The 26,376-nt window shown below is 49.4% G+C and overlaps 1 protein-coding gene across 10 annotated transcripts in view; it reads left to right on the top strand.

Moving 5' to 3' along the window:
- Positions 1 to 26,376, top strand: part of DIP2A (disco interacting protein 2 homolog A) — a 112,818-nt gene that overhangs the window by 68,447 nt on the left and 17,995 nt on the right. For all 10 annotated transcript variants that reach the window (XM_051859505.2, XM_051859509.2, XM_051859506.2 and 7 more), the window contains 17 exons: positions 1,423 to 1,514; positions 5,015 to 5,125; positions 6,614 to 6,737; positions 7,366 to 7,475; positions 7,851 to 7,953; positions 9,478 to 9,542; positions 9,668 to 9,761; positions 10,746 to 10,865; positions 12,485 to 12,599; positions 14,732 to 14,871; positions 18,106 to 18,242; positions 18,679 to 18,759; positions 19,417 to 19,544; positions 21,857 to 21,971; positions 24,421 to 24,622; positions 25,547 to 25,656; positions 25,733 to 25,813. In XM_051859505.2, coding sequence (XP_051715465.1) covers positions 1,423 to 1,514; positions 5,015 to 5,125; positions 6,614 to 6,737; positions 7,366 to 7,475; positions 7,851 to 7,953; positions 9,478 to 9,542; positions 9,668 to 9,761; positions 10,746 to 10,865; positions 12,485 to 12,599; positions 14,732 to 14,871; positions 18,106 to 18,242; positions 18,679 to 18,759; positions 19,417 to 19,544; positions 21,857 to 21,971; positions 24,421 to 24,622; positions 25,547 to 25,656; positions 25,733 to 25,813 — 1,928 coding nt within the window. The remainder of the gene's footprint in view (positions 1 to 1,422; positions 1,515 to 5,014; positions 5,126 to 6,613; positions 6,738 to 7,365; positions 7,476 to 7,850; positions 7,954 to 9,477; positions 9,543 to 9,667; positions 9,762 to 10,745; positions 10,866 to 12,484; positions 12,600 to 14,731; positions 14,872 to 18,105; positions 18,243 to 18,678; positions 18,760 to 19,416; positions 19,545 to 21,856; positions 21,972 to 24,420; positions 24,623 to 25,546; positions 25,657 to 25,732; positions 25,814 to 26,376) is intronic.

The following is a 26,376-nucleotide window of genomic DNA, read 5'->3' as shown; positions in this document are numbered from 1 at the left end:
CCCACCCTCCCACTTCCACTCCCATCCCACCTCCTACTCCCTCTCCTATCCCATTCTTTACTAAGATTCATTTTTAATTATCTTTATTTACAGATGATCAACTTAGTATATACTAAGTAAAGATTTCAACAGATTGCACCCACACAGACACACAAAGTATAAAGTACTGCTTGAGAACAAGTTTTACCATTAATTCTCATAGTACAACTCATTAAGGACAGAGGTCCTACGTGGGGAGCAAGTGAACAGTGACTCCTGTTGTTGATTTAACAGTTGGCACTCTTATTTATGATGTCAGTAATCACCCAAAGCTCTTTTTTTTTTTTTTTTTTTTTTTTTGAACAGGCAGAGTGGATAGTGAGAGAGAGAGACAGAGAGAAAGGTCTTCCTTTTTGCCGTTGGTTCACCCTCCAATGGCCGCCATGGCTGGCGTGCTGCGGCCGGCGCACCGCGCTGATCCGAAGGCAGGAGCCAGGTGCTTCTCCTGGTCTCCCATGGGGTGCAGGGCCCAAGCACTTGGGCCATCCTCCACTGCCCTCCCGGGCCACAGCAGAGAGCTGGCCTGGAAGAGGGGCAACCGGGACAGAATCCGGCGCCCCGACCAGGACTAGAACCCGGTGTGCCGTTGCCGCTAGGCGGAGGATTAGCCTGTTGAGCCGCGGCGCCGGCCATGTCACTTCTTTTAAAAACTGCATAGGATGGATGTTGAGCAGTTTCCGTGTGCTGTTGGGGGTGGACTCAGTTACCTGATCTTTCTGTCCTGTTTGCACTCTTACCTCTCTCCAGCGGCCCAGACACCTGCAGTCTCTGGTGCTGTCTCTCAGCGGGGCTCTCCTTTGCAGAGCCGCAGCTGCTCCCCGCACAGGCAGGCAGTCACAGGAGGTGCAAGGCTCCAGCAGCTGCAGCGCTCTCAGTAAGCCGTGGAGACGGGCTGTGGCCCACTTCACAGGCAGGCAGTCACAGTAGGTGCAAGGCTCCAGCAGCTGCAGCTCTCAGCAAGCCGTGGAGACGGGCTGTGGCCCACTTCACAGGCTTGTCACGCTGAAAGGGCCCTGTACTGCCTCCATAGATGGTTTGATTTAGAGATGTGGAGTAGGGAGAGGGCACTCGCAACGCAGTGCTAGTCACTTCTGGAAAATGGCACGTGCGCGTATCTGCAGACTCACATGACCAGATTCCTACTCTTTCGGTCAGCTTTTCTTTATTCTGAATTTTCTGTAAGAAAATGCCATTTGTTTTTCTGTTGTGAACAGAAACTTGCAGCTTGTTTTTGAGAGAAAGCTCTGATGTTCATCACAGCGTGTGCAGCATAGTTGTGTGGTGGAAGCCCCTGGTTTAATGCTGTGTTATGGAGTGTTGTGATTGTTGCCTTAAAATGTTAACTACTAGTTTCTTACATTTTACATTTTTTTTTAATTTTAGGCAAACTTTGGAGTCGGAGTTTAAAACTAGCTTATACGCTACTTAATAAGCTGACTAGTAAGAATGAACCACTCCTTAAACCTGGAGACAGAGTAAGTAACAAGAATGTAACTTTATTGGAATCAGCAAAATCAGAGGCTTTAAAAATCTGTCACTGAAATCAGTGTTCTATTTGCTGGGTAGAAATATAGCGTTAACATAAGGGATTTAAGGTCAACAATCAAAAAATATGGAAAAAGCGTGAGATGTGGGAGAGAATGAGCAGTCATTGTCCATTGATTCTTCACTTCTCTTTTCTTGTACTTCATATATGTTGACATTAAGAAATGTTAAATTTCTGAAGATTAAATTTTGAGTTAACACTGATTTCACTTTAAATTATGTGGTTTGTTATTCATCTGCTTCCCATCCCTTATGGCCAGGCAACTGCCTCTTAGCTGTCTACCAAATAGAACCCAAAGGGAGCGAGAGGCTCTTCTCTTGTCCTGTGCTGCCCTTCATGCCGCATAGGACTATTTAACCCAAATCAAATAAAATCTAAGACTTAGTTCCTCAGCTGCATGAGCCATACTTTGAGGGCTCAGTGGCCCAGGGGCTGACAGCTACTGGAGTATTTCTGCCGCCGTAGGAGGTTCTGTTGAATGGTTGTACTCCCGGCAAGCTGAGGGCACTGGCAGGTCCGGCATGGGAAACTGGAGGATATGGTAAAAGCCATTGTGCTTCCCAGTGGCGCCTCTAATGAAAAATCGCCAGTGTTAGGTCACCAACAAGGAAATTGCCAGGTGATAGGAAATCCCAGGGAACGCCTGCGGTGCCTCACTCTTTGATATGAACTGAGGACGAAGAGGGGCGCTCCAGTATGAAAGAAAACAACCTAAAGACAAATGAGAGGGAAGAGGAGGAAGGGCAGAGGAAGTACACATGGAGAAAAGCTAGATACGGAAAGCAAATTTTCTAAAAGTAGTGTTTGTAACCCCCAACAGCTGGGAGTGTTATTCCATAAAGCAAGAGAAGGGAGTTAGCAGGAAGGACCAAAGTAGGAAGAAAAGCAGGAAAACAGTAAACTTGATCAGAAAAGTCCAATGTCTGACTGCTAATGGGAGTCCAGAAAGAGATAATGAGAACAGCGAAAACAAAAGCACTGCTGCTTGCCAGACCATCTGCAGTGCTGCACCAGGCTAAGGAAACAGCAAAGAGCTTGGAGCTTTCACAGGAAAAGCAGGATGTGTGCTGTGCTTCGGGTCTTCTCAGTACCGAAACTGGAGGAGAAGCGAGTGGTGCTTCCGGAGATGATTTCTTTAAAGAGGTTTCTTTGAAAGGCAGAATGACAGACAGACAGACAGACAGAGAGAATATCTTCCATCTGCTACTTCACTACCCAAATGGCTGCAACAACCAGGTCTGGGCCAGTGGGAAGCCAGGAACCAGGCACTCCGTCTTGGTCTCCCACTTGGGTGGCAAGGGCCCAAGTATTTGGGCCATCATGTGCTGCTTTCTTAGGCCACATTAGGATGGAACAGGGTCAGAAGTGCAGTAGCAGGACTTGAACCTACACTCCAGTATAAATGCCAGCATCACAAGTAGCAACTTAACCACTGTGCCACAACAACGCTAGCCCTGAGATTATGATTTTTAACCTGCAGTTCTGTTTCCAGAGATAGAACAAATAGGAGAATGACATAACCAGTTATAAACTTGTAGGACCCAAAAATCTGACTCGTAAGCCCTGTTTTGGCAAATTGCTAGAGGATGTGTTTCAGCAGAGGATGTGTGAGCAGAGTCCAAATGGGAGCCACGTGAAGGGTCCAGGATGACACTGGTCGCAGCCAAGGAGCAGCCCAGACAAGGCCAGCAGGGCTGCAGCAGCCCGGGAATGGAGTAGAATGGGCAGCACCAGGGACAACCTGCAAGGGTGGGAGCCTGTGTTCAGCCAAAGGCCATTTGGATATTCACATCATTCATGGGCCATAAAAATTAATAAGCTTAAAAAATATCTTACTATAGATTTATTGAATTCCAAATCTTGCCTGTAACGGCTGCCTTGGCAGGCCCAGACCAAATGATTTTATGGACATTATATGGCCAGTGGGCGGGATGTTCCCCACTCCTGAGGAGGTTCACATTACTAGTTTTTTTTTTTTTTTAATTTATTTTTATTTATTTGAAAGGCAGAGCTACAGAGAGTTACAGAGAGAAACAGAGAAAGAGAGGTCTCCCATCTGCTGGTTCACTCCCCAAATGGTTGCAGTGGCCAGAGCTGAACCAATCAGAAGCCAGGAGCTTCCTCTGGGTCTCCCACGTGGGTGCAGGGGCCCAAAGACTTGGACCATCCTCTGCTGCCTTCCCAGGTGCAGTAGCAGGGAGCTTGATTGGAAGTGGAGCAGCATTTACCCACAGTAACAGCAAGCAGAACAGACACCTAACTGTAAAAGTGAAAAACCTGGCAGTGGAAACATTACTCTAAAAAAAAAAATGGGAGTAAATAATAAAAGAAAGGTCTGAAATATTTTTAAAGTGGTTGCTTTGAAGGGGGAGCGTGGGACTCATTCCTTTTAGTACTTTTGTCATTTTAAAATCTTTTAAAAGTAATTTTGATAAATGAAAATGTAAAGCCACTAATGTAGAGCTTGTATTTTACACAGAGCACTGTGACCGGGTGGGAATGAAGGGCTCCAGTGGGGGCTCAGGATGGGAGTGTCTTGGCTGACATCTGCCCACCACACTTCCTGCCAGTGCACTGAAGCCTTGACTAGAGACTTCAGTTGAAACCTTGGTGTCAAGATTTTTTTTCTCTTGGAAGCTATTATATTAGATATAATTTGAGTCCCTGTTCATTTTCCCTATTGGTAATGGTGTTTTCTCACCTGGGCTAATTGATAGGTGATGGTCAGCATTTTTGGGTACTGGGTATGGATGCTACAGCCAGACTCTTGCTGGGCTGCCTTTAAATCTAGAAATGTAAAATTTTTTGCTGTATGTGGAGTAAAATCTCATCTTTTTTTTTAAAGATTTATTTATTTATTTGAAAGAGTTACAGAGAGAGAGAGGAGAGGCAGAGAGAGAGAGAGAGAGGAGAGGGGAGGGGAGGAGAAGAGAGGGGAGGGGAGGAGAGGAGAGGAAGAGGAAGAGGTCTTCCATCCTCTGGTTCACTCTCCAGTTGGCCGCAACGGCCAGAGCTGCGCTGATCTGAAGCCACCAGGAGCCAGGAGCTTCTCCCACATGGGTGCAGGGGCCCAAGTACTTGAGCCATCTTCTACTGCTTTTCCAGGCCATAGCAGAGAGCTGGATCAGAAGAGGAGCAGCTGAGACTTGAACTGGCACCCATATGGGATGCCGGCTCTATAGGTGGTGGCTTTATCTGCTATGCCACAGTGCTGGCCCCAAAATCTCATCTTAAAGACATAGCTAAGTTTACACGAATAAGGAAATGTAAGGGCAAAGCATTAATTCCAAAATTAAATTTTCTGAACTAAATTTGGAAACTCATAAGGGAATCTAAAATGTTAGTTCCATCTAATCAGCAGAAATTCTAATAGTTGAGAAGATTCAATTATCCCCACATCGATTTCATGATTTCTCTTTGCTGTTGTAGGTGGCGCTTGTGTTTCCAAATAGTGACCCCGTGATGTTCCTGGCTGCATTTTACGGCTGTCTCCTGGCAGAGCTGGTTCCTGTGCCCGTAGAAGTGCCGTTAACAAGAAAGGTAGTAAAACAGTGCAGGCCCTGGGACTCCTGGTGTCTCCTGCCTCCAGGCCTGCAGGATGCATGTGGGCCCGCAGCCAGGGGCTGTTTGGAAGAGAGCAGCTTGATGGCAGGAAGGCCAGGACGTGGGAGAGAAGCGCGGAGCACCTTGTGCACAGACGCTGTTCTCTCCTGCTGGGGAAGGACTCAGAGCAGCTGGAGCTGTCCGACCACCCAGCTGATTTCCCAGCAGAAACTCTGGGCAGTTTTCCTCTTACAATTGGCAAGTTAAAAACTTTTTTGTTAAACTTTTCATCAAAGCCATGTGCTTATTGGTGATTTTCATTTCTTAGGGATCATATATCATTACAGTGGTATATTTATAGTATACTTCTCTACAATTAACAAGCTGGAACTTCTCTTGATTTTTATCATTTATTTATTTATTTGGAAGGCAGAGCTACAGGGAGGCAGAGGCATAGAGAGAGAGAGCAGTCTTCCATTTGCTTGTTCACTCCCCAAATGACCGAAATGGCTCGAGCTTTGCCCATCCGAAGCCAGGAGCCAGGAGCTTCTTCTGTGTCTCCAACACGGGTGCAGGGGCCCAAGCACTTGGGTTGTCTTCCATTGCCTTCCCAGGACATAGCAGGGAGCTGGATTGGAAGTGGAACAGCTGGGTCTCGAACTGGCATCCATATAGGATACTGGCATTGCAGGTGGCAACTTAGTCGTTATGCCACAGTGCTGCCCCCCCACCCCGACTGATAAGTAATTAGTGTGGGCAACTTACTGCTCTAGGTAGCTATAACATTTTAGATATAAATATCAGCAATCTGATAAATGAAAAAAATATCATTTCAGGAGTAGACCCAGCACCCAGCATGCATTTTAGGAAATTAGGGTTTTCTGTCATCTTTCCCAGAGTTCAGGCAGTTGTTAGTATGAGCATTATCAGTAACATATATTCACAGATCCCAGAAGTAAATTTGCAGGTACAACCAGTAAGCCTCAAAGGATGATGTATGATGAGCAGGTATTTGAATACAGAGATTCTTGGGACAAAATCTAGAGATTTGTCAGATATGAAGACAATAATAAAAGTTTGCTGAGGAACATATGTTAAAGACTTGACTGAAAGGAAGTAGATATTGAATTTATAAATTTCAAACATGAATAAATTTCAAACATGATTTAATAGAAATTATGATATTGAATTTAGAGTTTTTAAAAATGCTTCTAAATGTCTTCTAAGAATAAACTTTGAGATATTAGCTCATTACTCAGAACTTTATATTTCATCGCAAAAACAAGCCAGAATATCTTTTAAATTTAAAAATGGTTTATTTTCATGAACTATTTCATGAAAATATTATGTATACCCATAAAACAGAATTGAATTGTTCTAGACGTTTTATTGAGGGTGAAGCAAAGAGTGCATTCCCTGGGCCTGGCTGGAGTGCCAGCCCCTGTGAGTGCCCCACGTCTGCCGCCGTTGCTCTGTTTTCTGCAGGATGCAGGCAGCCAGCAGGTTGGGTTTCTGCTGGGCAGCTGTGGGGTCACCCTGGCCCTGACTACAGATGCTTGTCAGAAAGGCCTGCCCAAGGCACAGACTGGAGAGGTGGCAGCTTTCAAAGGTGAGCCCTTCCTGAGTGAGGAGACTTGGTAATCTGATTGTGGTCTTTGTTAGATCGTGCCCATCAGGCATACATTCCAGAAATGAAGCATTACAGAGGCTGAAGCGTCAGAAAAATGATGCCTTGCTGAATCTTGGTTCCAGATTGCATTCAGTTCATGCAGTCCAATATGATAGCCATTGGCCAGAGTTATCTGTTTAAAATTATTTATTATAATTAATTTATTAGGTAATTAATTGAAAGACAGAGATCTCTCCTCTGCTAGTTCACTCCCCAAATCCCTGCAAGTCAGGAGCCCGGAACTCCACCCAGGTCTCCCACCAGGGTGGCAGGTACTCAATTACTTGAGCCATCACTGATGTCTCCTAGGGTCTGCAAAGCAGGAAACTGGAGTTGGAAACTGGTGCTGGAAATCAAACTCGGATATTCCCATATGGGGTGCAGTCAGCTTAACCACTAGGCTGAATGCTACCCCAGTTATATCTGTTTAAATTTAATAAACTGGGAGTAAAGCTTGAGTTTCTCGGCTCTTGCCTGACTACTGGCTGCACTTGGAAGCAGGCTCTGACTGTAGAGACAAAGGTCCTCTGACTGCCGGTGGTGCCGGGTCCCTTGTCTGCCGTCACAGGTTGGCCCCCCCTTGCCTGGCTGGTGATTGATGGGAAGCATCTGGTCAAGCCCCCCAAGGACTGGCATCCTGTGGCCCTGGATGCAGGGACTGGGACTGCCTACATCGAGGTAATTACCACCCCTAACTCAGGGCACCCCAAAACATACCCCTCCACTAGGGCTTTATTTTTCATAAGAACGTAGCTTGCTACTCTTAACATTTCAGGCTACATTTTATCTCTGCCTTAGAACTTTCACAAGCCACGGAACCTTACTCAGGTTCTGACAGCCCTCATTTGAGCTTTGTTCTCCTCTAGCACTTGTGGCGGAGCCACATGTACCAGTGCCCTTGGGCACCTGGAGCCAGGGCTCAGGAGTACTTGGGATGGTTAGTGAAGAACACCACCACCACACCTGCTGCTTTTGGATTCCACCCTCTGTGTGTCTGCCCTGGCCTCTGGAAATACCACATAATGTTTCTGTTTCCCCCTTGAAATCTTTCAGTATAAGACCAGCAAAGAAGGCAGCACCGTGGGGATCACAGTGTCCCATGCATCCCTGCTGGCGCAGTGTCGGGCCCTGACCCAGGCCTGTGCGTACTCAGAAGGTAAGGGTTTTCAGCATGGCAGGTGCTGGCGTTTCCTGCCTCACACAGGTGCCTGGCGTACCTGACCATGCCTGACCATACCGCACAAATCATCACTACACGTGTCCTGTCCCTCCTGGTACTGCCTCTGCCCTTTAATCCAGACCACACCAGCTGTGGAGGTGCTCTGGGGTCTCTGGCTGTGCTGGACTGGGGACACACAGGGGTCTCAGCAGAGCCTGGGCAGCCCCTCACAGGGTTGCGTTCAGTAAATGCACTTGCGCTGATTTTATAGCACATGAACTTTATATACCCCCAGTTCATTCAAACATGCGTTAGCCAGGTGCACAGGCCAGCTCCCGTGGCTGGTTCAATCTGTGGCATACTAAACGGTATATTCTGTGTTGAAAAAAGTGAAGGAGACTCTTATTAGAACACATTTTTCTGCTGCTATTTTCTATGGCTATGGTTTTTGCCTAAAGTGTCATGCATTAAGTATACAAGTGGATTCTTTGTGGTCATAGATTATTTCTTGGTAAAGTATGAGTAGCCCCCGAATTACTGTTAAATATCTAAATATCAGATATTTAACTTAGAAAAGTTTTTTCAAATGTTATTCATTTTTTTTGAGAGGCAGAAAGAGACTGAGAGTGCCCATCCATATTGTTTTAAATTAATATTGTTTTTAAATGATAGATTATATATATAATATATTTGGGGAAAAAGTACAATATGAGAAATTACTTTTAAAACTACTGCATTTGAAGGTAAGTTGAGTGGTATGTTTGCTGCTAAAGTGCGAGTGTCTAAAAGCAAGGTGTCGCTTGAGTTCTGTAGCTGACAAAGGATGGTCACAGTTCAGGGTGCAGCAGTATTTCCTGGCACACACATCAAGCCTCAGCTCTCCTGGTTTTCTCTGTGAGTGCATCTGGGGTGGCTTGGGACCATTAGTGAGGAACCAGGTCAGCTGAAAACCCTGGACTCTGTCCTCTGTGCTGTGTGTGGTGCGATCCAGAGGATGTGGCCAGGGCCTTGCTGATTACCCTGGGGACCCTCATCCACCCAGCCCTAAATCCTGACAGCTGTGTGCCTCTGGATGAGATGGATGGGGGACAGGAGCATCTTTCTGAAGGGGTGTGGAGCTGCCTACTCTCAGAGAAGGAGGCTGCAGGACCTCGGCCTCCAGCCGCGAGAAATCGGGGGCTGGTGTGAGCTGAGAGATGGAGAATATCCATGACCATGCCCCACCCAGCCTCTTGATTCTGAAAAGAATGCATGCACTCAACATATAAATGAAATATGAGCTAGTATGTTCTCTAGCTTCTTACGTACGTGATACTCCTGTGTTCGATTAGTGATCAGCACATATATCGATCTAAAACTGTCTGACCTACTTTTGTGTTTTTCCAGTAATCTGGGTGTGTCATTAATTAGTTGGCATATGGTGTTTAGATGTTGATGGTGTGCCTGTCTCAGGATTTCGCTAGAAAGCGCATAGGGCTTTGAGAGCTGTGGAGTGGCTCAACCTTCTTTGTCCACTTTCAGGAGAGACATTGACGAATGTGCTAGATTTCAAAAGGGATGCTGGGCTGTGGCACGGAGTGCTGACGGTGAGTGTGGTCTGCTGCCGTGAGGTGACCCGGCCTGTCCCTGTGATGCTGCTGTGACAGTATAGGTTTGGGGCTGCTTTTTGTGGCACAGTGTGGCGTGGCTCAGCTCTGTTCCTTTCTCACAGAGCGTCATGAACAGGATGCACGTGGTCAGCATCCCGTACGCACTCATGAAGGTCAACCCACTCTCCTGGATTCAGAAAGTGTGCTCCTATAAAGGTACTCAGTGCCCCCTCACTGACTCATCCTTCTTTAAAGAAATCTCTTTGAGCTGATCTGTAGTAATTAAGAAAAAATAAAGCTGATGTGTGGAGTAGGAGATAAGGGTCCTGTGGGGTTGATGGGGCCCACCATTGGTCCTGCAGCCACCCATGGTGTGACCAAGTCTAGTACAAGGCCTGGGAAGCCACTTGCAAAGAACCATAGACTAGTTTTGTTTTCTTGCAATTTCCTTTACAGTTATGTCCATTCTCCTAATCTTAGGATTTGAGATGGCTTTAATTTGAAGTTAGACTTTGCAAGCCGCCAGAAGCAAAGTTTCTCGTTCTGATGGTGCTGTCTACAACTGAGGGGTGAGAGGCCGCCACACGGTGGCATCTGAATCCTCCATCTCTAACCCCTGGTGATCAAGGTGTCTCCTGAGACTGAGTAGGAGGCTTTGACACAGCAACACCCACACAGTCAGGGTGTCCATCTGTCTCTGCCCCAGGGAAGCCAGGAGGCACCTCCCCCTTGGGCCACCTGTGTGTGTTCTGCACTGGTGACCATGGTCCATGGTGCAAGGTCAAGGTGACAGCTGTTTGTTTCTTTTGTGGAAGAAAGCTGCAGGGTGGGCTGGGGGCTGTGATTTGCCTGATACCACACACAGTGCATGGCAAGGACTGAGAGCCAAATCATCCGTTAAATCCTGGTTCTCTCAGCTTCTGCACTTGGCTACCAGGTGACAACAAGGCATGAACAGTGAGGCATCATTAAACCAGGGCCTGCAACCAGGGGAGGGCAGTAGGAGACAAAATGGGCAAATGTGAAATGGAATACAGAACCTCTGAGAGAAAAAAATTGAGAGAGGATATGAGTTTATTATATCTAAATTATATGTCAAAGATGATTCCTAAGAATCTGAGAGTGTACTTCCCATCTGTGGGAGTGTGTGGCTGCCCACCTCTGCTGTGACACAGGATGTCTGTGTGGCTCCTCTCTCAGCCCAGGTTGCCTTGGTGAAGTCCCGAGACATGCACTGGTCTCTCCTGGCTCAGCGAGGTCAGAGGGACGTCAGCCTCAGCTCTCTGCGCATGCTGATTGTGGCCGATGGCGCCAACCCCTGTGAGTAGCCCCTGCAACTGAGTGTGTGTCCTGTGCAGGGCTCCCTCCTGCATACCCTGACTCACCAGGGGGTTGGGGTGACCTGTTGGGGTAGAACACCTGGAGAAGCAACATTAAGAATTTTTTGCTGCCAATGTTAGGTAAAATGTAAATGTCCTCTATGTTCTATGATAAATAACTTGGTGACTGTTGGCATGCCTCATGCATGCTTGTTAGGGCACTACATTTAAAAGCAGCTTTAATACAGTTGACAAACCACACCTTGATTAGTTCATCTTTCTTAAGAAATCAACAGATTGTTCTATGGAATGGGGAGGCCCTGTTTCTCTTTGGACTTCATCCCAAGTCGCCTGCCCTTTAAAGCTTGTGTCTCTGTCTCCACCCTCCACCCCCTTACTCCTGGCCCCAGCTTCTCCCACCGGGACTCACCCAGCCTTCCTCTGTGCATGCCTGGCTGACCCCTGCATCACCTGGGAGGAACTTGCTTAGGCTGCTGCCTGAGTACCCAGGATCCTCCCTGGCACAGTGATCTGAACAATAACTGCTGGTATGGTAGCTACAAGTGTGAGTGAGCTTTGAGGGCCTGGGACTGTCTAGGGCCCAACTCAGCAACCTGTGGGAATGTCCCAGGTAATGCCTGAGTAGGGGTTCCCCATACCACGTACACCTGCTGGCCAGGTAGGAGGAGTTGACTTGTTTAACAAACTGCCTTGCTCCCTGAGTACCCTGTCTCCTGGGAGAGCAACTCACCTTCCAGCTCCCCTAAAGCCTTTCCTTCCCTTGGTGCCTGCCTCTCGACCCTCACTGCTCTCTCTGGCCTGACCCCCTGCAGTCCGGGCTGTCTGCTCATCCTCCTTGCCTCAGTCCTCTCAAGGAAGTCGGAGCACGCCCGCCCCTCCAGCACCTTCTCTGCAAGTCAGCATGTGCTCCAGGTCCCTCAGGACACCGCTGTCCACTCTCATAGCACTGAATGATCAGAGATGGTCTTGTATCCTTATGAGACCTCTCTCCTGAGGGCATGGAGTCTGAGGGCTCCCAGGAGTGCCCCCTTCCTTCCCGTGTGCCCCTCTGGTGTCAGATGTCACAGCAGGCAGAGCCCTGCAGGTGCAGAGTTCTCACGCCAGTGACAGTGACTCCCCAGTCTGGGAAGGGGCCTCCCAGAGAGGAGTGTCCACCTCGGAGACCACTGCCAGGAGCTGGGTGCTCACCACTGTGGGGCCTGGCCTGGCCTCACTGGGACATGGAAGGTTTAGGACACACATGCTTCTGCTCTGGGAGTGTAGGGCCAGAAGCCAGGGAGGGCTGTTCCCACTGCCCTGTCCTCAGCAGGCAGGGAAGGGCAGGGTCTTGGGAACAAGCACAGGGTTAAAGAGAGACCTGTGAGATGTATATAAACTCTCACCTGCCAGTGATTTGGAAACGCATCTGTGTATTTCATGGAAACAGCCCTACCCATGCCCTCTGTGACACGGCCTTCCTGACCCACCGTGTTGTGGCAGCAAAGACCAAGTCCTGCTCAGTGTGGCCCCAAGGTGTGCTCTTGTACCTTGGCAGCCAAGCTCCTCAGCCCCTCCTCAGTCCCTCCAGGACTCCTATTGTGCTGCTGTCACTTCTCACAGGGTCCATATCCTCCTGCGATGCCTTCCTCAATGTCTTCCAGTCCAGGGGTCTGAGGCCGGAGGTCATCTGTCCCTGTGCCAGTTCTTCCGAGGCACTAACGGTCGCCATCCGCAGGTAACTCAATTGCTTGCTGCGTCTATTGAGCACTGACTCCGCGTCCAGCTGAGTCACTCGCACCACGTTTGGTGGAGTGCTAAAGCAGTGCTGTCCTGTGCCAGCATCCAGGCACGTCAACACAGGAGTGGAGTGGCCCTCAGGCCTCACACTTGCTCCATCAGCCTGACTTTGGGGAGAGGCTTCTTGGCCGTGCCCTGCATTCTTGCAGGCATTGGCTTGTTCTTTTCCTAAGAAAGCCTTGCCAGGTAAATGTCACAGCCTTGGCAGTATCCCGATTCTGAGACAGGTGCAGGTCTGCCTAGGTGCTCGGTACCAGACACCCTGCCCCATGAAGGCCCCAGCTCTCCTCATGTGTGGGCCAGGCTCAAGGTCCTTCCTGTGCCCCTTCCACGTATTGCATTGCTCCTCAAGCCACAGTGGGGGCTCTGGGTTCGCTTTTCTACCCTGGTTGTCTCACCTCCTCTCGGCCATCCTGCCCCAGGGCTGACAGCTGAGGGTGTCCTCTGTGTTACTTTTCTGCCATCCACTCAGCCGTTACAACATTAGTCTCAGTTGTAGTCCTGTGCAGTGTTATGTCTATATACATATACTCAGAGAAACTGTGTGCTTACCTCTATGCCAATATTAAGTAACTCTAAAGCTTTTTTCTTAATATTTATGAATTTATTTGAAAGGTAGAATTACAGAGAGGCAGAGAGAGAGAGAGCAAGAGGTCCTCATCTGCTGGTTTACTTCCCAAATGGCTGCAATGGCCGGAACTGCACTGATGCAAAGCCAGGAGCCTGGAACATCTCCAGGGTCTCCCACCTGGGAGCAGGGACCCAAGGACTTGGGCCATCTTCTGCTGCTTTCTCAGGCACATTAGCAGAGAGCTGGATCAGAAGTGGAGCAGCCGGGACTCAATCCGGCGCCCATATGGAATGCTGGCACTGCAAGTGAAGGCTTTTACCTGCTACACCACAGCACCAGCCCTACTCTAAGGTTTTAATAACAGCATTAAAAATGCCTTTATCCTTTATAAATGATAAGTTATTCTTGATTCCTTTTTTTTAAAGATTATTTTTATTTACTTGAGAGGCAGAATTGGAGAGGGAGAGTCAGAGAGAGAGGTCTGCCATCCACTGGTTCACTCCCTAAATGGCCACAATGGCCAAAGCTGAGCCAATCTGAAGCCAGGAGCTTCTTCTGGGTCTCCCACATGGATGCAGAGGCCTAACCACTTGGACCATCTTCCACTGCCCTCCTAGGCCACAAGCAGAGAGTTGGATCGGAAGAGGAGCAGCTGGGAAGACATGAATCGGCACCCATATGGGATGCTGGCGCCACAGACGAAGGCTTAGCTCCCTATACCACAGCACCGTCCTGGTCCCTTTGTTCTCTGGTGATTTGTTTTGCTCAACAGTGTAATTTTTTCTTATGGAAAAATACTGAACTTTACTGCATATGTAATAAATTATTTCCAAACTTAGTGGCCTGAGGTAGCAGGAGTCATTTTACTATCTCTCGTGCTTTCTGTCAGGAGTTTACCTTGCAGGGAGATGGTGTCTGGCCTGTAGCTTTAGGCAGCTCTCAGAGACCATTGCTCTGTGTCTTGGGATAGGCTGGTTGGGCTACCTCACAGCAAGGCAGTGCCAGTGCAATCCTCCACCTCACCTGGCTACCCAGGCTCCAGGGTGAGTGTCTCAGGACAGCAAGATGGAAGCTGAATCCCCTTGTGTGACCCACCTTGGAAGTCATGTAGTGTTCCTTCCCCTGTAGTCCCGTGCTCAGCTCCAGTGGGAAGAATGTTGGGTCACACTGCACGAGGCACATGATTGAGGATCACCATGGCACAAAGGAACCAAGAATAATGTATCGTTTGTGAGGGAGGAAGGAGTTTCTAGTGATAAGTTATTAAGACTTTAGAGCTCCTTAATACCTGCATAGAGGTAGGCACACTCGATTTCTCCGAGTATACCTGTATGAATACAACACTGCACAGGACTCAGCTGAGAACATTCGGTTCTCAGGTCGACTTCTGAGCACTGGCTTGGCGCAGAATCACGCTGCAGGCAAGGTGGGTCCTTGGCCACATGTGCCCTAGAGTTTTAACCTGCATCGGTTCCCCTGGTGCTGCTTTTGTTTTGCAGGCCGCCTGATCTGGGAGGACCTCCTCCACGAAAGGCTGTCCTGTCCATGAGCGGTCTGAGTTACGGGGTGATCAGGGTTGACACAGAAGAAAAGCTGTCAGTCCTTACTGTGCAGGACGTCGGTCAGGTGATGCCTGGAGGTAAGGGGCGTAACTGGAGCACCCTGCATCTTACACCTGGAGTCGTAACAGGGTTCCAAGTGCCCTTGTCGGGGTGCTCTAGAAGGGCGCACACAGTGAAAGATTTCTCAGAAACACTGTTGGGTGGGGCGGACATTTGGCTTAGCAGTTAGGATGCAGGTTGGGACTCTGGGATTCATGTCCTGGCTCCAGCTCCTGACAGCGCAGACCCGGGGAGGCAGCAGTGATGGCTCAGGTTGGCTCCCTGCCACGCATGTGAAAGACCTGGATTCAGTTCCTGGTTTGTGACTTTGACCCTGGCCCAGTGGCAGTTAGCAAAACAGGCATTTTGGGAATAAACTAGTAGATGGGAGTACATGCACTCTCAGTCAGTCTGTTTGTCTTTCTTTCTTTCTTTCTTTTTTTTTTTTTTTTTAGACTGGCAGAGTTAGACAGTGAGAGAGAGACAGAGAGAAAGGTCTTCCCTCTGTTGGCTCACCCCCCAAATGGCTGCCATGGCCGGCGCGCTGCGCCAATCTGAAGCCAGAAACCAGATGCCTTTCCTGGTCTTCCATGGGGTGCAGGGCCCAAGCACTTGGGCCATCCTCCACTGCACTCCTGGGCCACAGCAGAGAGCTGGACTGGAAGAGGAGCAACCGGGACTAGAACCCGGCGCCCACATGGGATGCCGGTGCCGCAGGCGGAGGATTAACCAAGTGAGCTACGGCGCTGGCCCTCTCAGTCCTTCTCTGTCTATCAAGCAAATATAAAAATTTTAAAGGAAAATGCTCTTCCACGTAAATCAGGGTTTTAATTTATAAAATATTTGTTCAGGGTAGACATTTGGTGTGGCAGTTAAGATGCGACTTGGGAAGCTTGTGTCCCATATTAGACTGCTTATGTTCCAGTCCTGGCTTGTCTCCCGGTTCCAGCTTCCTGCTGGTGTGCGCTCTGGAGCCAGTCATGATGGCTTAGGGATTTGGGTCCCTGCCACCTGCATGGGAGACCTGGATTAATTTCCTAGCTCCTGGCTTTGGCCTGGCCCAGCCCCAGCTGTTGGAGAATCTGGGGAGTGAACCAGTGGGTGGGAGATTTCTGTCTCTCTCTCTGTCTCTCTACCTTTCAAGTGAATAGCAAAGTAAAAAATTTTTAATATTTTTTCAACTCCCCCCCCCCCTCTTTTTATGTTAAGTTTAAAGAATAGCCAAAAGATCAGGTGTGTTGATGGTCTGTGACGCTGAGGTGCGGTTCTCTGGTTTCTGGGGAGATGATGGTGAGAGCTCACTGCACGCAGGCGATGTCTGCTACTTCCTGCATGTTGAAATGTTGACCCCGCCTACCCTGTGTGGTGGCATTTCTGAAGATTGTGACTCCATGACCAGGTTACTGAAGTGGGTTGTAGCAAGTGTGTGTTGTGGTGGGAGCTTGATGTGGACTCTTCCCAGAAGTCCCTGTGGGTCCCAGAAAGGCCCCGTGAGCCCTCCTGCAGCAGCAGCCAGCAGGCCTGCAGTCTCCCTACATGTGCACCTTCCCACTGAGGAGGATTAAGACAGAGCCTGGCCTGTGGCCTCCAGTGACGGTCATGAGTGGTGGACGCTGTTTGCTGCCCTGAGGCTGCCCCTCAGTGTAGCTTCCCAGCTCGCCCCACTCCATCATGGCCCTTCTAGGGTTCCTGGGCAGCTGTCTTGGTGCCTCCTGAGACCTGGAGAGTTTTCACTTGTGTTCCTACTCCTGTTTCTTTACTAATTTGAATTACATCGTTTTCTGTCTGTAATTCTGTCCAAACAAGGAATCATCAGACTTGTACAAGGCTTGAACCCGGTAATGAGGAAGGCACCAGACACTCTTCTAAACATGGGTGGAAACTGAGGTTTAATGATTCTGAATTAACATGGGGACATTCAGTTGTGCTCAATTCCTCTTATTCATAAGAACTGGGTTACAGAAAGACATGCATGTGAGGTACTCGGTAGGCCTGTGTGTCCACGGAGCTCCGCAGGAATGTGCACGTGTTGCTCCCCAAGTGTGTGTACATTAGGTGCTCTCCAGGTGTGTGTAGCACAGTAGTCCCCAGGGATGTGTGCATGGTGTTTCCCAGGTGTGTGTATCCAGGATGCTCTCCAAGTGTGTGTGTCCACAGTGCTCCCCAGGGGTGTGTGTGTGCGTGTCCATAGTGCTTCCCAGGTGTGTGTGTGTGTCCACAGTGCTCCCCAGGTGTGTGTCTGTGTGTCCACAGTGCTCCCCAGGTGTGTGTGTGTGTATATGTCTGTGTGTCCACAGTGCTCCCCAGGTGTGTGTGTGTGTGTGTGTGTCCACAATGCTCCCCAGGTATATGTGTGTGTGTGTATTCACAGTGCTCCCCAGGTGTGTGTGTGCGTGTCCATAGTGCTTCCCAGGTATATGTGTGTGTTTGTGTATGTGTATATGTGTGTCCACAGTGCTCCCCAGGTATATGTGTGTGTATATTCACAGTGCTCCCCAGGTGTGTCTGTGTGTCCACAGTGCTCCCCAGGTGTGTGTATATGTTATGTGTGTGTCTACAGCGCTCCCTAGGGGTGTGTGTGTGTGTGTGTGTGTGTATGTATGTATGTGTCCATAGTGCTCCCCAGGTGTGTGTGTGTGTGTCCCCATAGTGCTCTCCAGGTGTGTGTGTGTGTGTCCACAGTGCTCCCCAGGTATATGTGTGTGTATATTCACAGTGCTTCCCAGGTGTGTGTCTGCGTGTCCACAGTGCTCCCCAGGTGTGTGTATATGTTATGTGTGTGTCTACAGCGCTCCAGGTCTGTGTCCAGGGTGCTCCCCAGGCCTGTATGCTGGTCCCTTGGTGGACCTGTCTGTTGTTCCTAGGGCCTGCACAACCCTCTGTACTTGTAGGTGGCAGGGCTGATTGACAAAATGAAGTCTAGGGTGAGGTGTGCAGCCTTCCAGCGTGTGAGCCCATGGCGTTTGTAATTGCCGCAATATAAAATGGATTTGTGGCAGTTTGTGATTTTAAATTTACTGCTGTGCATGCCTGTGAGTGTTGGTGTGGCACTGTCATAACACAAGACAGGCTCAGCCCCTACCCCAGCTGGACACCACCTGCGTCCTCATCGTCACCTCACATGGTCTTGGAAAGCGTTGTCTGAAATAAAAAGCTGTGAGGAGGTGGAGTGTGCATGAGGCCTGTCAACTCCTTCAAGAACTTATTGCACATACAGTGTTTCCACTTAGGACTGTTCTTGGTTTGTGATATTGAGGCCTGTCTCTTCTTAGCTAGTGTGTGTGTCGTGAAGGTGGAAGGGACCCCTTATCTTTGCAAAACGGATGAAGTTGGAGAGATCTGTGTCGACTCCAGTGCAACTGGTACTGCGTACTATGGATTGCTCGGAATCACGAAGAACGCATTTGAGGTTTGACGCTTTCCTGACCCTCCCATTGAAATGAGTCCCGTGGGCATTGATGAGGCCTGCATGCTGGACACAACGCCTGTGGGTACAGCAGCTGCTGCAGCACCACAGCACCCTCCTCCCAGAGTGGGAGAAGGGCATGCAGGGCAACCTGCGGCGTTGGCCCACAGGCAGGCACCAGGGTGCCCCTGGGGAAGCGGCCATCTGCTGTGGTGCCCTGTCGTGATGCACTTTGTTCAGGGCAAGCCTCCTGAGGCCAGGGAAGCCAGGCTCTGGGAGCATAAAGACGCTGAGATGGGGTAGTGGGGCTCAGAGATCCTGGCCTTTCCTCGGGAGTCTCTGGTGACCACCATGGTTGGCCAGCAGGCAGTGTGGACAGTGCGGAGCTTCCGGCTGCCCAGCTGATAGCGTGGCCTGACCATCTGTCTTCTCTACGCAGACCGTGCCCATCACTGCAGGAGGAGTCCCTGTCTCTGACCGGCCTTTCACCAGGACGGGTCTGCTGGGCTTCATCGGGCCTGTGAGTCTGTGCTCATATTCCAGGACCAGCAGCTGGGGCAGTGGGCTCTCGTCCCCACTGCCTCTGACCCTGAAGTGGCCTTGGCTGGCTATGCCCACCCCTGCCTGTTGCCCCATCTCTGTGCAGGCTGTCATGCCTCTGTGAGGCAGCCTGGCCCCCTGCACACAGGCCCTGGCTCTTCGGTGCCTGCAGGGTAGATGAGGGAGTTCTGCTTTTCTCAGAGGGCATTCATGACACCTTCTTCACTATTCCTGGGGTCTGTGATACATAGAAATAAATTCTTGGCCCAAGTGGTTCTCAGCTGGATGCCTCTGCCCCCATCCTCCCAGGGGACATTGGCATGTTGGGAAGACTTGGGAGGAGAGTGCCTGTGGCATCGAGTGGGTATCCCTAGCAGTGCCCACGACAGTGCCTGCTTGGTGCTGTCACCAGAACACTGCAGCGCTGGGTCCAGGACCAGCCCTGGGCCAAGGGGTTTGCAGAGTCCTTTAGACACTTTGTGTGCCTCCATGTCTCCCTGAGCCCTGCTGGCCCAGTCCCTCCTCCCACACAGTCTGTCCCCAGCGTCGCTTGTCACAAGTGCCTGTGGCTCCTGTGGCCCATGAGGGTGACCCTCCTCTGAGGTGCTGTCAGCTCCTGACCACACCCTTCCCTCAGGACAGCCTGGTGTTCGTCGTGGGCAAGCTGGATGGGCTGATGGTGGTTGGAGTTCGCAGGCATAATGCAGACGACGTCGTGGCGACTGCCCTGGCTGTGGAGCCCATGAAGTTTGTCTACAGAGGCAGGTGATGGACTGTGTGTCTCACTTCCCTTTTCTCCCTGAAGTATGAGGAGCCTTCTGTCACAGCTGAAGTTAAGCCCCGAGAGTGTGAATTCACAAGCCCCACAATGTGGCAGAGTTGCCGTCCCAGCTGTCCACAGATTTCCCTCATTTCCTTAAGTGAACATAAACTAGGTCCAAGTGTGTGATGGGGCAGTGGGACGAAGACTCAGCCACACAGGGAAGGGCCTGGGTGACAATAGAGACAGGTGCAGCTTCTCGTGACCTGAGTAATGTAGTCAGATGGGAAAGTCCATTTTCTCTGTGAAATCACCCCAGGCTGATTCTGGTTTCTCCTAGGTTTGGTGAAACAGAGTATCCTGTCCCTTGGGTAAAAGTCATTTCTGCTTTTCTGCGCGTGTTAAGCACAGGCCCTGGAGGTTCTCAGTTCCAGTGAGCAAATAATTGGACCCTGGGCCTGCGCTTGGTGGGCAGAGGGTCTGGGAGGAGCCTCAGCAGCCAGACCACTCTAGGAGCTTTGGAGGAGGCCCTCCTCCCACGCCCCTCAGACTGCGAATTTCACGCGTCTCTTCCTTTCATCCCTCAAGGGAAGGTGCCTGTCTTTAAGAGGTGTTTAGGAGATCCTGCCACCTGGGAGAGGGGGGGTCAGAGTAGCCACACACCCCTTGATATGCGGTGACAGTGGTGACACTCTCGAGCGTTACAGTGTCTTAACCTGACTTTGTGTTCATCTACATCGTCATTTAATTGGGAACTTGTTAATAGTGTACAAATACACTTTTTTAAAATTTTTTGACAGGCAGAGTGGACAGTGAGAGAGAGAGACAGAGAGAAAGGTCTTCCTTTTGCCGTTGGTTCACTCTCCAATGGCCGCCGCGGCCGGCGCACCGCGCTGATCTGATGGCAGGAGCCAGGTGCTTCTCCTGGTATCCCATGGGGTGCAGGGCCCAAGCACTTGGGCCATCCTCCACTGTCCTCCCTGGCCACAGCAGAGAGCTGGCCTGGAAGGGGGCAACCGGGACAGAATCCGGCGCCCCGACCGGGACTAGAACCCAGTGTGCCGGTGCTGCAGGCGGAAGATTAGCCTTGTGAGCCGCAGCGCTGGCCCAAATACACTTTTTGAACAAGGTGCTGAGAGAAATAAAATCTGGAAGTCCCACAAGAGGTGTGAAAGTAAGAAAAACTCAATATGAGGAAAAGCCTTGGATAAAAGGTGTATGGTGTTTGCTCTGTGTTTGCAGGGTCTGTGTGCCATGTGTGTGCTGTATGTATGTGCAATGCCTGTAGGATGTGTATGTGTGGCAGGCATGTACAGTAGTATGTGTGCCGTGTAGTGTCCTATGTGTGTAAGTATGCATGCGAGAGCTCTGGAGGAGGGTATGTTTGTGCCATGACGTGTGTGTGTTGTGGAGGGAGTATGTATGCCAAGTAGGGGTGTGTGTGCACCATAGATATGTGCGTGTGCCATGGTGTGTATATGCCATGATATATCTGCCTTGGAGGAGAGTGTGTGTGTGCCAAGGAGGAACATGTGCCCTGGTTGTGTGTGTGTACGGGTGTGTGTATGTGTACACATGTGTAATCAACCAAAGGAAAGAACAAGAGCTAGTGAATCCACAGTGACCCAGGATTAGAATGGGAGATACTGATGTAGGTTGGGGAGAGCAACTTCTTATCACAGACAGGAAAAGATACAAGGAGTAACTCAGAAATTCATGGGAAAGTAGAATTAAAAGTAACTTCATCTTAGTGCAAGAAATTTTGAAATCTATGCATAATTTTTTAATAATACATATTTCCCATGAAGCTTGAGAAGAACCCTTGTAGAAATCGCAAAGTCTAGAAGAAACTAGAGACACAGAAAAGGGGATGGGTTGAAATTCTTAAAGCACAGTGGTAGAAACAAGTCCAGACACGCTAGTCACAGTACACACAGGAAGATTTGAATATAAAATAGGGAAGTAATAGAGCTCTAAGATAAAGATGTATGTACCAACAACATGGAATTAAGGATTATTGGAATTAATATTTGAATTATTGGAATTAATAATTATGGAATAAACAATGGAATTGAAGTTTTTTTTAATGTGTGCCTGGTTTTTTGCTTGGCACTGAAGTGCTGTCTATTTTTATGAATTGACACTTGCTTTAGTCATACTCAGGGAACTTAGAATGCTGGGCTACTGTACGAATTTGCAGCAAGCAGTGCATTTGTTAAACTGATGTTTAAAAGGAGTGCAGCTTGTGCAGGTGCCTGTGTCTTGCCTGGTGTCCTCTGGCATTGTGGTCACTCTTGTCACCACCATCTGCCCTCAGGATCGCTGTGTTCTCGGTGACCGTGCTGCATGATGACCGCATCGTCCTGGTGGCCGAGCAGCGGCCTGATGCCTCTGAGGAGGACAGCTTCCAGTGGATGAGCCGCGTGCTACAGGTGAGTGCCTACCTGAGGGAGGGAACTGTGACCCAGAGCCGTGGCCGCCAGGGCCCCGTTCCACATGGTGCTCACATCATGACATCGCAGAACCCTAATCTCACATGTTTATTTTAATAAAATCATAAACGCTTCATGTTGGACTATTTCAGATACATGACACAGAAGACAGCAAAGCTACAGCCCCACATTCACTGATGTGGTTTTAAACATCTGAGCACTGCTCAGTGCCCTGGTTGTCCATGATGACTTAGTCTACTAGACTTAGCCTTGAGGCGTCTTTGGGCTATTGACGCTGGCTGTGCCCGTTGACCTGAGAAGGCAGGGCGTGCAAGCTGCATTTCCCCACTGACGGCTCACCGGCGCCCCGTGTGGCAGCCTCTGCCCTGTGACCTCACTTTCCCGGCAGCTCTGGCAGTGTTTCCCTAGGGACCAGCTCGGGTGCAGCTCTGTAGCCGCTGATGGCTGGGACTTGACAGTGTTGAGGCTGGTGGTGATGGTCCTTCTTCATCATTGTGACAGGCTTCTAAGTTTGTGCTTCGAAGAGGGCCATGTCCTCTTCAACCAGTGGGGCCTGGAGGGCAGGTTGTGCAGGAAGCGAGTCACAGATCCTGAGTTTTGTTTTGCTTGTTTCATTATCAGCCAGCAGATTTAAACATACTGGCTGAGTTTCAATCTGTTACTGCTCTGTGGTTTTTCAGTGGTCGTGGGAGCCTCTTCAGGCTGTCTCTTGTGTCTTTTTCACACACCGGGGGTCTTTTGGGGCCATAGCAGAAGCTCAGCGGTGTGGGGTGGGCAGTGTCTTTCCTGTGCTGGACATATGGCCTGCAGGACCACAGGGGTCCTGCCACCTTCCAGGGGTCGTGATGGAGGACACTTCTATCTGGGCATCCAATGTTCCTGGCTGACTTTTCTCAGAGGAGAGTGGGAGAAGAAGTATATCAGTTGGTTTGTATGGTTACCTGCATCCTGAGCTTATAAGTTCAGGACCACAGCATTTTTACTGAACTTGCTGACCTATCTCCCTCACTAAAAAACTGGTTTCCAATGACCCCAGCAGAATCACTCATGACTTCGGCCACACAGCACACCTGAAGTCCCCAAAGAATGCCCTCTGCACTGCCTGTCCACAGGAGACCTGGGGGCAGCTGGAGATGTCCTTGTAGTTCTATCTCCTGCGCATGTCCCGTGAGGGCTGGGCTGTCAAAATTCTGTGGAGACTCACTTTAAATAGATCCTCTCCCTGGAGCTATGCTACCAGCCTAATTCTAGTTGGGGTCATTCATTTTGTTTTCAGTGTTAGGGATTGCTTTTAACATCTAAAGTTTGTGGTTTGTAAAATACACAGTTCCAGAGTCAAATTAAAAGCAAACACTTTAAAACATATCTGTGCTCACCTCTTACCTGCCCACCAGGAAACTGAAACACTGCTGGGGTGCTTAGCTCTGCACTCTGAGTGGGCAGGGTTCGAAGTTTGTGTCACATGTTCTTACACACACACACACACACACACACACACAGCATGTTTATATACGCATATTCACACGTGTATATCTGTGTTCACAGAAAGTGCTCCTTGTACGTGTTCAATGTTTATATACATGGGTTCATACAGTGTTCTATGTACACGTGCTCACAGTGTGAATACACATGATCACCGTGTTTTGTGCTTGTGTGCACATGTTCAAAGTGTGTACACTTGTGCTCATACCCAGTGCTTGTGTAGTGTATTCACACAGAGTGCTCAAGTACATGCATTTACACAGTGTTTTCATGTACATGTGTTCACACAGTATGTATACATGTGCTCGCACAGTATACACATGTTCACAGTGTGCCCATGTGCACGTGTTCACACACAGTGTCTGTATACACATTCACACAATGTGGTTGCCTATTCAGGGTGCTTATGTGCATATGTTCACACACAGTATATTCACATACATCACACACATGTGCTCACACACAGTGTGTACTCATATTCAGGGTGCTTGTGTGCACATGTTCACATGCAGGGCATTCATGTACATGTGCTCATGGTGTGTTTGTATACACGTGCTCATGGTGTGTAAGCTTATTCACGCAGTGTGCTCATGTGCACGTGTTCACACACGGTACACCCATGTACATGTGTTCATGCACACATGCACAGTGTGTCCATACTCACACAGTGTATGCATATTCACAGTGTGCTCGTGTGCATGTGTTCACATGTAGCACATCCATGTACATATGCTCACACAGTGTGCATGTATCCCTTTTCTTACTCAGTGGTAAGAAGATACACATACTTCTCTCTGTTTGGTTTTCTCATTTAACAAAATGACCCAAAGCTCACCTGCCTCTTCCACAACTCTCTGTGATGTGTCCATGCTGCATGGCCGTCTCTCCTAGCTGCACACCAGGCTGGGGTTGGTGACCTGTGCTCAGTAAGGTCCTTTCCTCCCAGGCCATTGACAGCATCCACCAGGTGGGCGTGTACTGCTTGGCCCTGGTTCCTGCCAACACCTTGCCCAAGGCGCCTCTTGGAGGGATTCACATTTCCGAAACCAAGCAGCGCTTTCTGGAGGGGACACTGCACCCATGCAATGTTCTGATGTGCCCTCACACCTGTGTCACCAACCTTCCCAAACCTCGTCAAAAACAACCAGGTCAGTTGTATCTCTGCGCTCCCCGTCGTGGTGGGGGGCAATAGACGCGACGGAAGGAGCTGCCCGTGTCTTTGGGCAGTTTGGGGTTCAGAGCCACAGCGAGTTTGCACACCAAGTTGGTCATGACCTGAGCTAAGTGAGGCTGAGTACAAATGAGAGAACTTAGACTTCACCTATGCAGGGGCTTCTACCTGCCCAGTGGTACCAATTTTGAGGATAAATTTAAGGACAGTGCCTTAGCTTTGCATTGGAGATGGGTCTCTGGGTGTAGCTGACACAGGACTTGCAGCTCTGGACCTAAAGGGCCTCTGCTGGCCATTGCTACACTAACCACTCCCACCTCAGCACTGGGCCCTACCAGGGCAACAAGGCTGGGGGGGCCTCAGATGTCTCTCAGTGGGTTTAAAACTAACTTGAAAGACTGTTTTGACTATTATATGCAGTTTTTCATTACCTTCTTTGTGCTAATTGGTTTGCTGATTGTTGAACAATTAGCATAAAATTTCAGAATGGTTTAATTTCCTGACTTACACATAAAATACAATAAAGCAATAAAATATGTTAAGAATTTGGTTGTGACTGAGAGCAAATCATATCCCCAAGATATGCAAGGAGACTTCAAAAAGTTGGTGGGAAATTTAATTGAAAAATATGTATTTTGTTGCAAAAAAAAATCTTGAAATCCCTGCCACTTGTTCATAAATGTATTTTCTGTAAACTTTGTGAAGACCTTTCATCTGTCACGTGGTAAATTTCTCAACTGACACAGTTTACAGGTAAGAGAGACTCTGCTTGTCACTTAGCGCAAACCTGGTGGCTGGGTTCTGAATGCATCTCAGTGCAGGAGTTCATGCCGAGCTCAAGTGTTGCTTCAGAGCGACTGCCAGTGCGGTCATCAGCTTCTCAGAATTTCCCCGTTTCTAGAGGTTGGACCCGCCTCCATGATCGTTGGGAACCTGGTCGCAGGGAAGAGAATCGCCCAGGCCTCTGGGAGAGAGCTGTCCCACCTGGAAGACAGCGACCAGGCACGGAAGGTAATGGGCGCTCCTGGAGGGTGGCCTCGTGGCTCCCGGGTGCAGCGTCCTTGACTGAGGGCCCCTCTCTGCCCAGTTCCTGTTCCTGGCTGACGTGTTGCAGTGGCGGGCCCACACCACACCAGACCACCCACTGTTTCTGCTGCTGAATGCCAAGGTGAGGGTGAGGCCGCTGGGAGGTGGGGTGGAGCTGCAGTTTAGGACGTCAGCAGGTCAGTGTCCTCATGTCCTCATGTCCAGAGAGCGGCATAGCTTCACACGACAGTGTTCGTATTCATTTTCTGAAAGCAGGCATATAGACTTTCTCCATTTATCTACAGCTTTAGAATGCAAATGCTGCTATGGTTGTGTTCCTGCTGTGCTCTGGAAATCCATTCATTGTATTCCTAGTGCCAGTGGGCACACGTTGTGCTGTCCTAGGACCGTCTAGGATATGAAGAAGGAGAGCCTATCACCCTCCCTTGCCAGAGAAAGTTGAATGGCAGGGAGACCCCATTTGACCCCGTATCTGTTGTATCGTATGCGCTGTCAGGTCTTGTGCTTCCGCACAGCAAGGGGAAGCCACTATGCTCTTGGAAAATGTGTGTGTAGCTCTCTGTGCCACTTAGTCGTCCAAAAATACATACTGATGCTTCCTATGTGTGCGGTGTTAAATAAGACGTAAAAGACCGCTGCTCTCGGGAGGCTTGAAAGGTCTTCCCTGACAGGAAGCAGCTCAGG

The sequence above is a fragment of the Oryctolagus cuniculus genome, chromosome 4 (genome assembly GCF_964237555.1).
Source record: "Oryctolagus cuniculus chromosome 4, mOryCun1.1, whole genome shotgun sequence".
Lineage (NCBI taxonomy): Eukaryota > Metazoa > Chordata > Mammalia > Lagomorpha > Leporidae > Oryctolagus > Oryctolagus cuniculus.
Note: the sequence above shows the minus strand (reverse complement) of the source record. Positions and strands in the feature narration are given on the sequence as shown.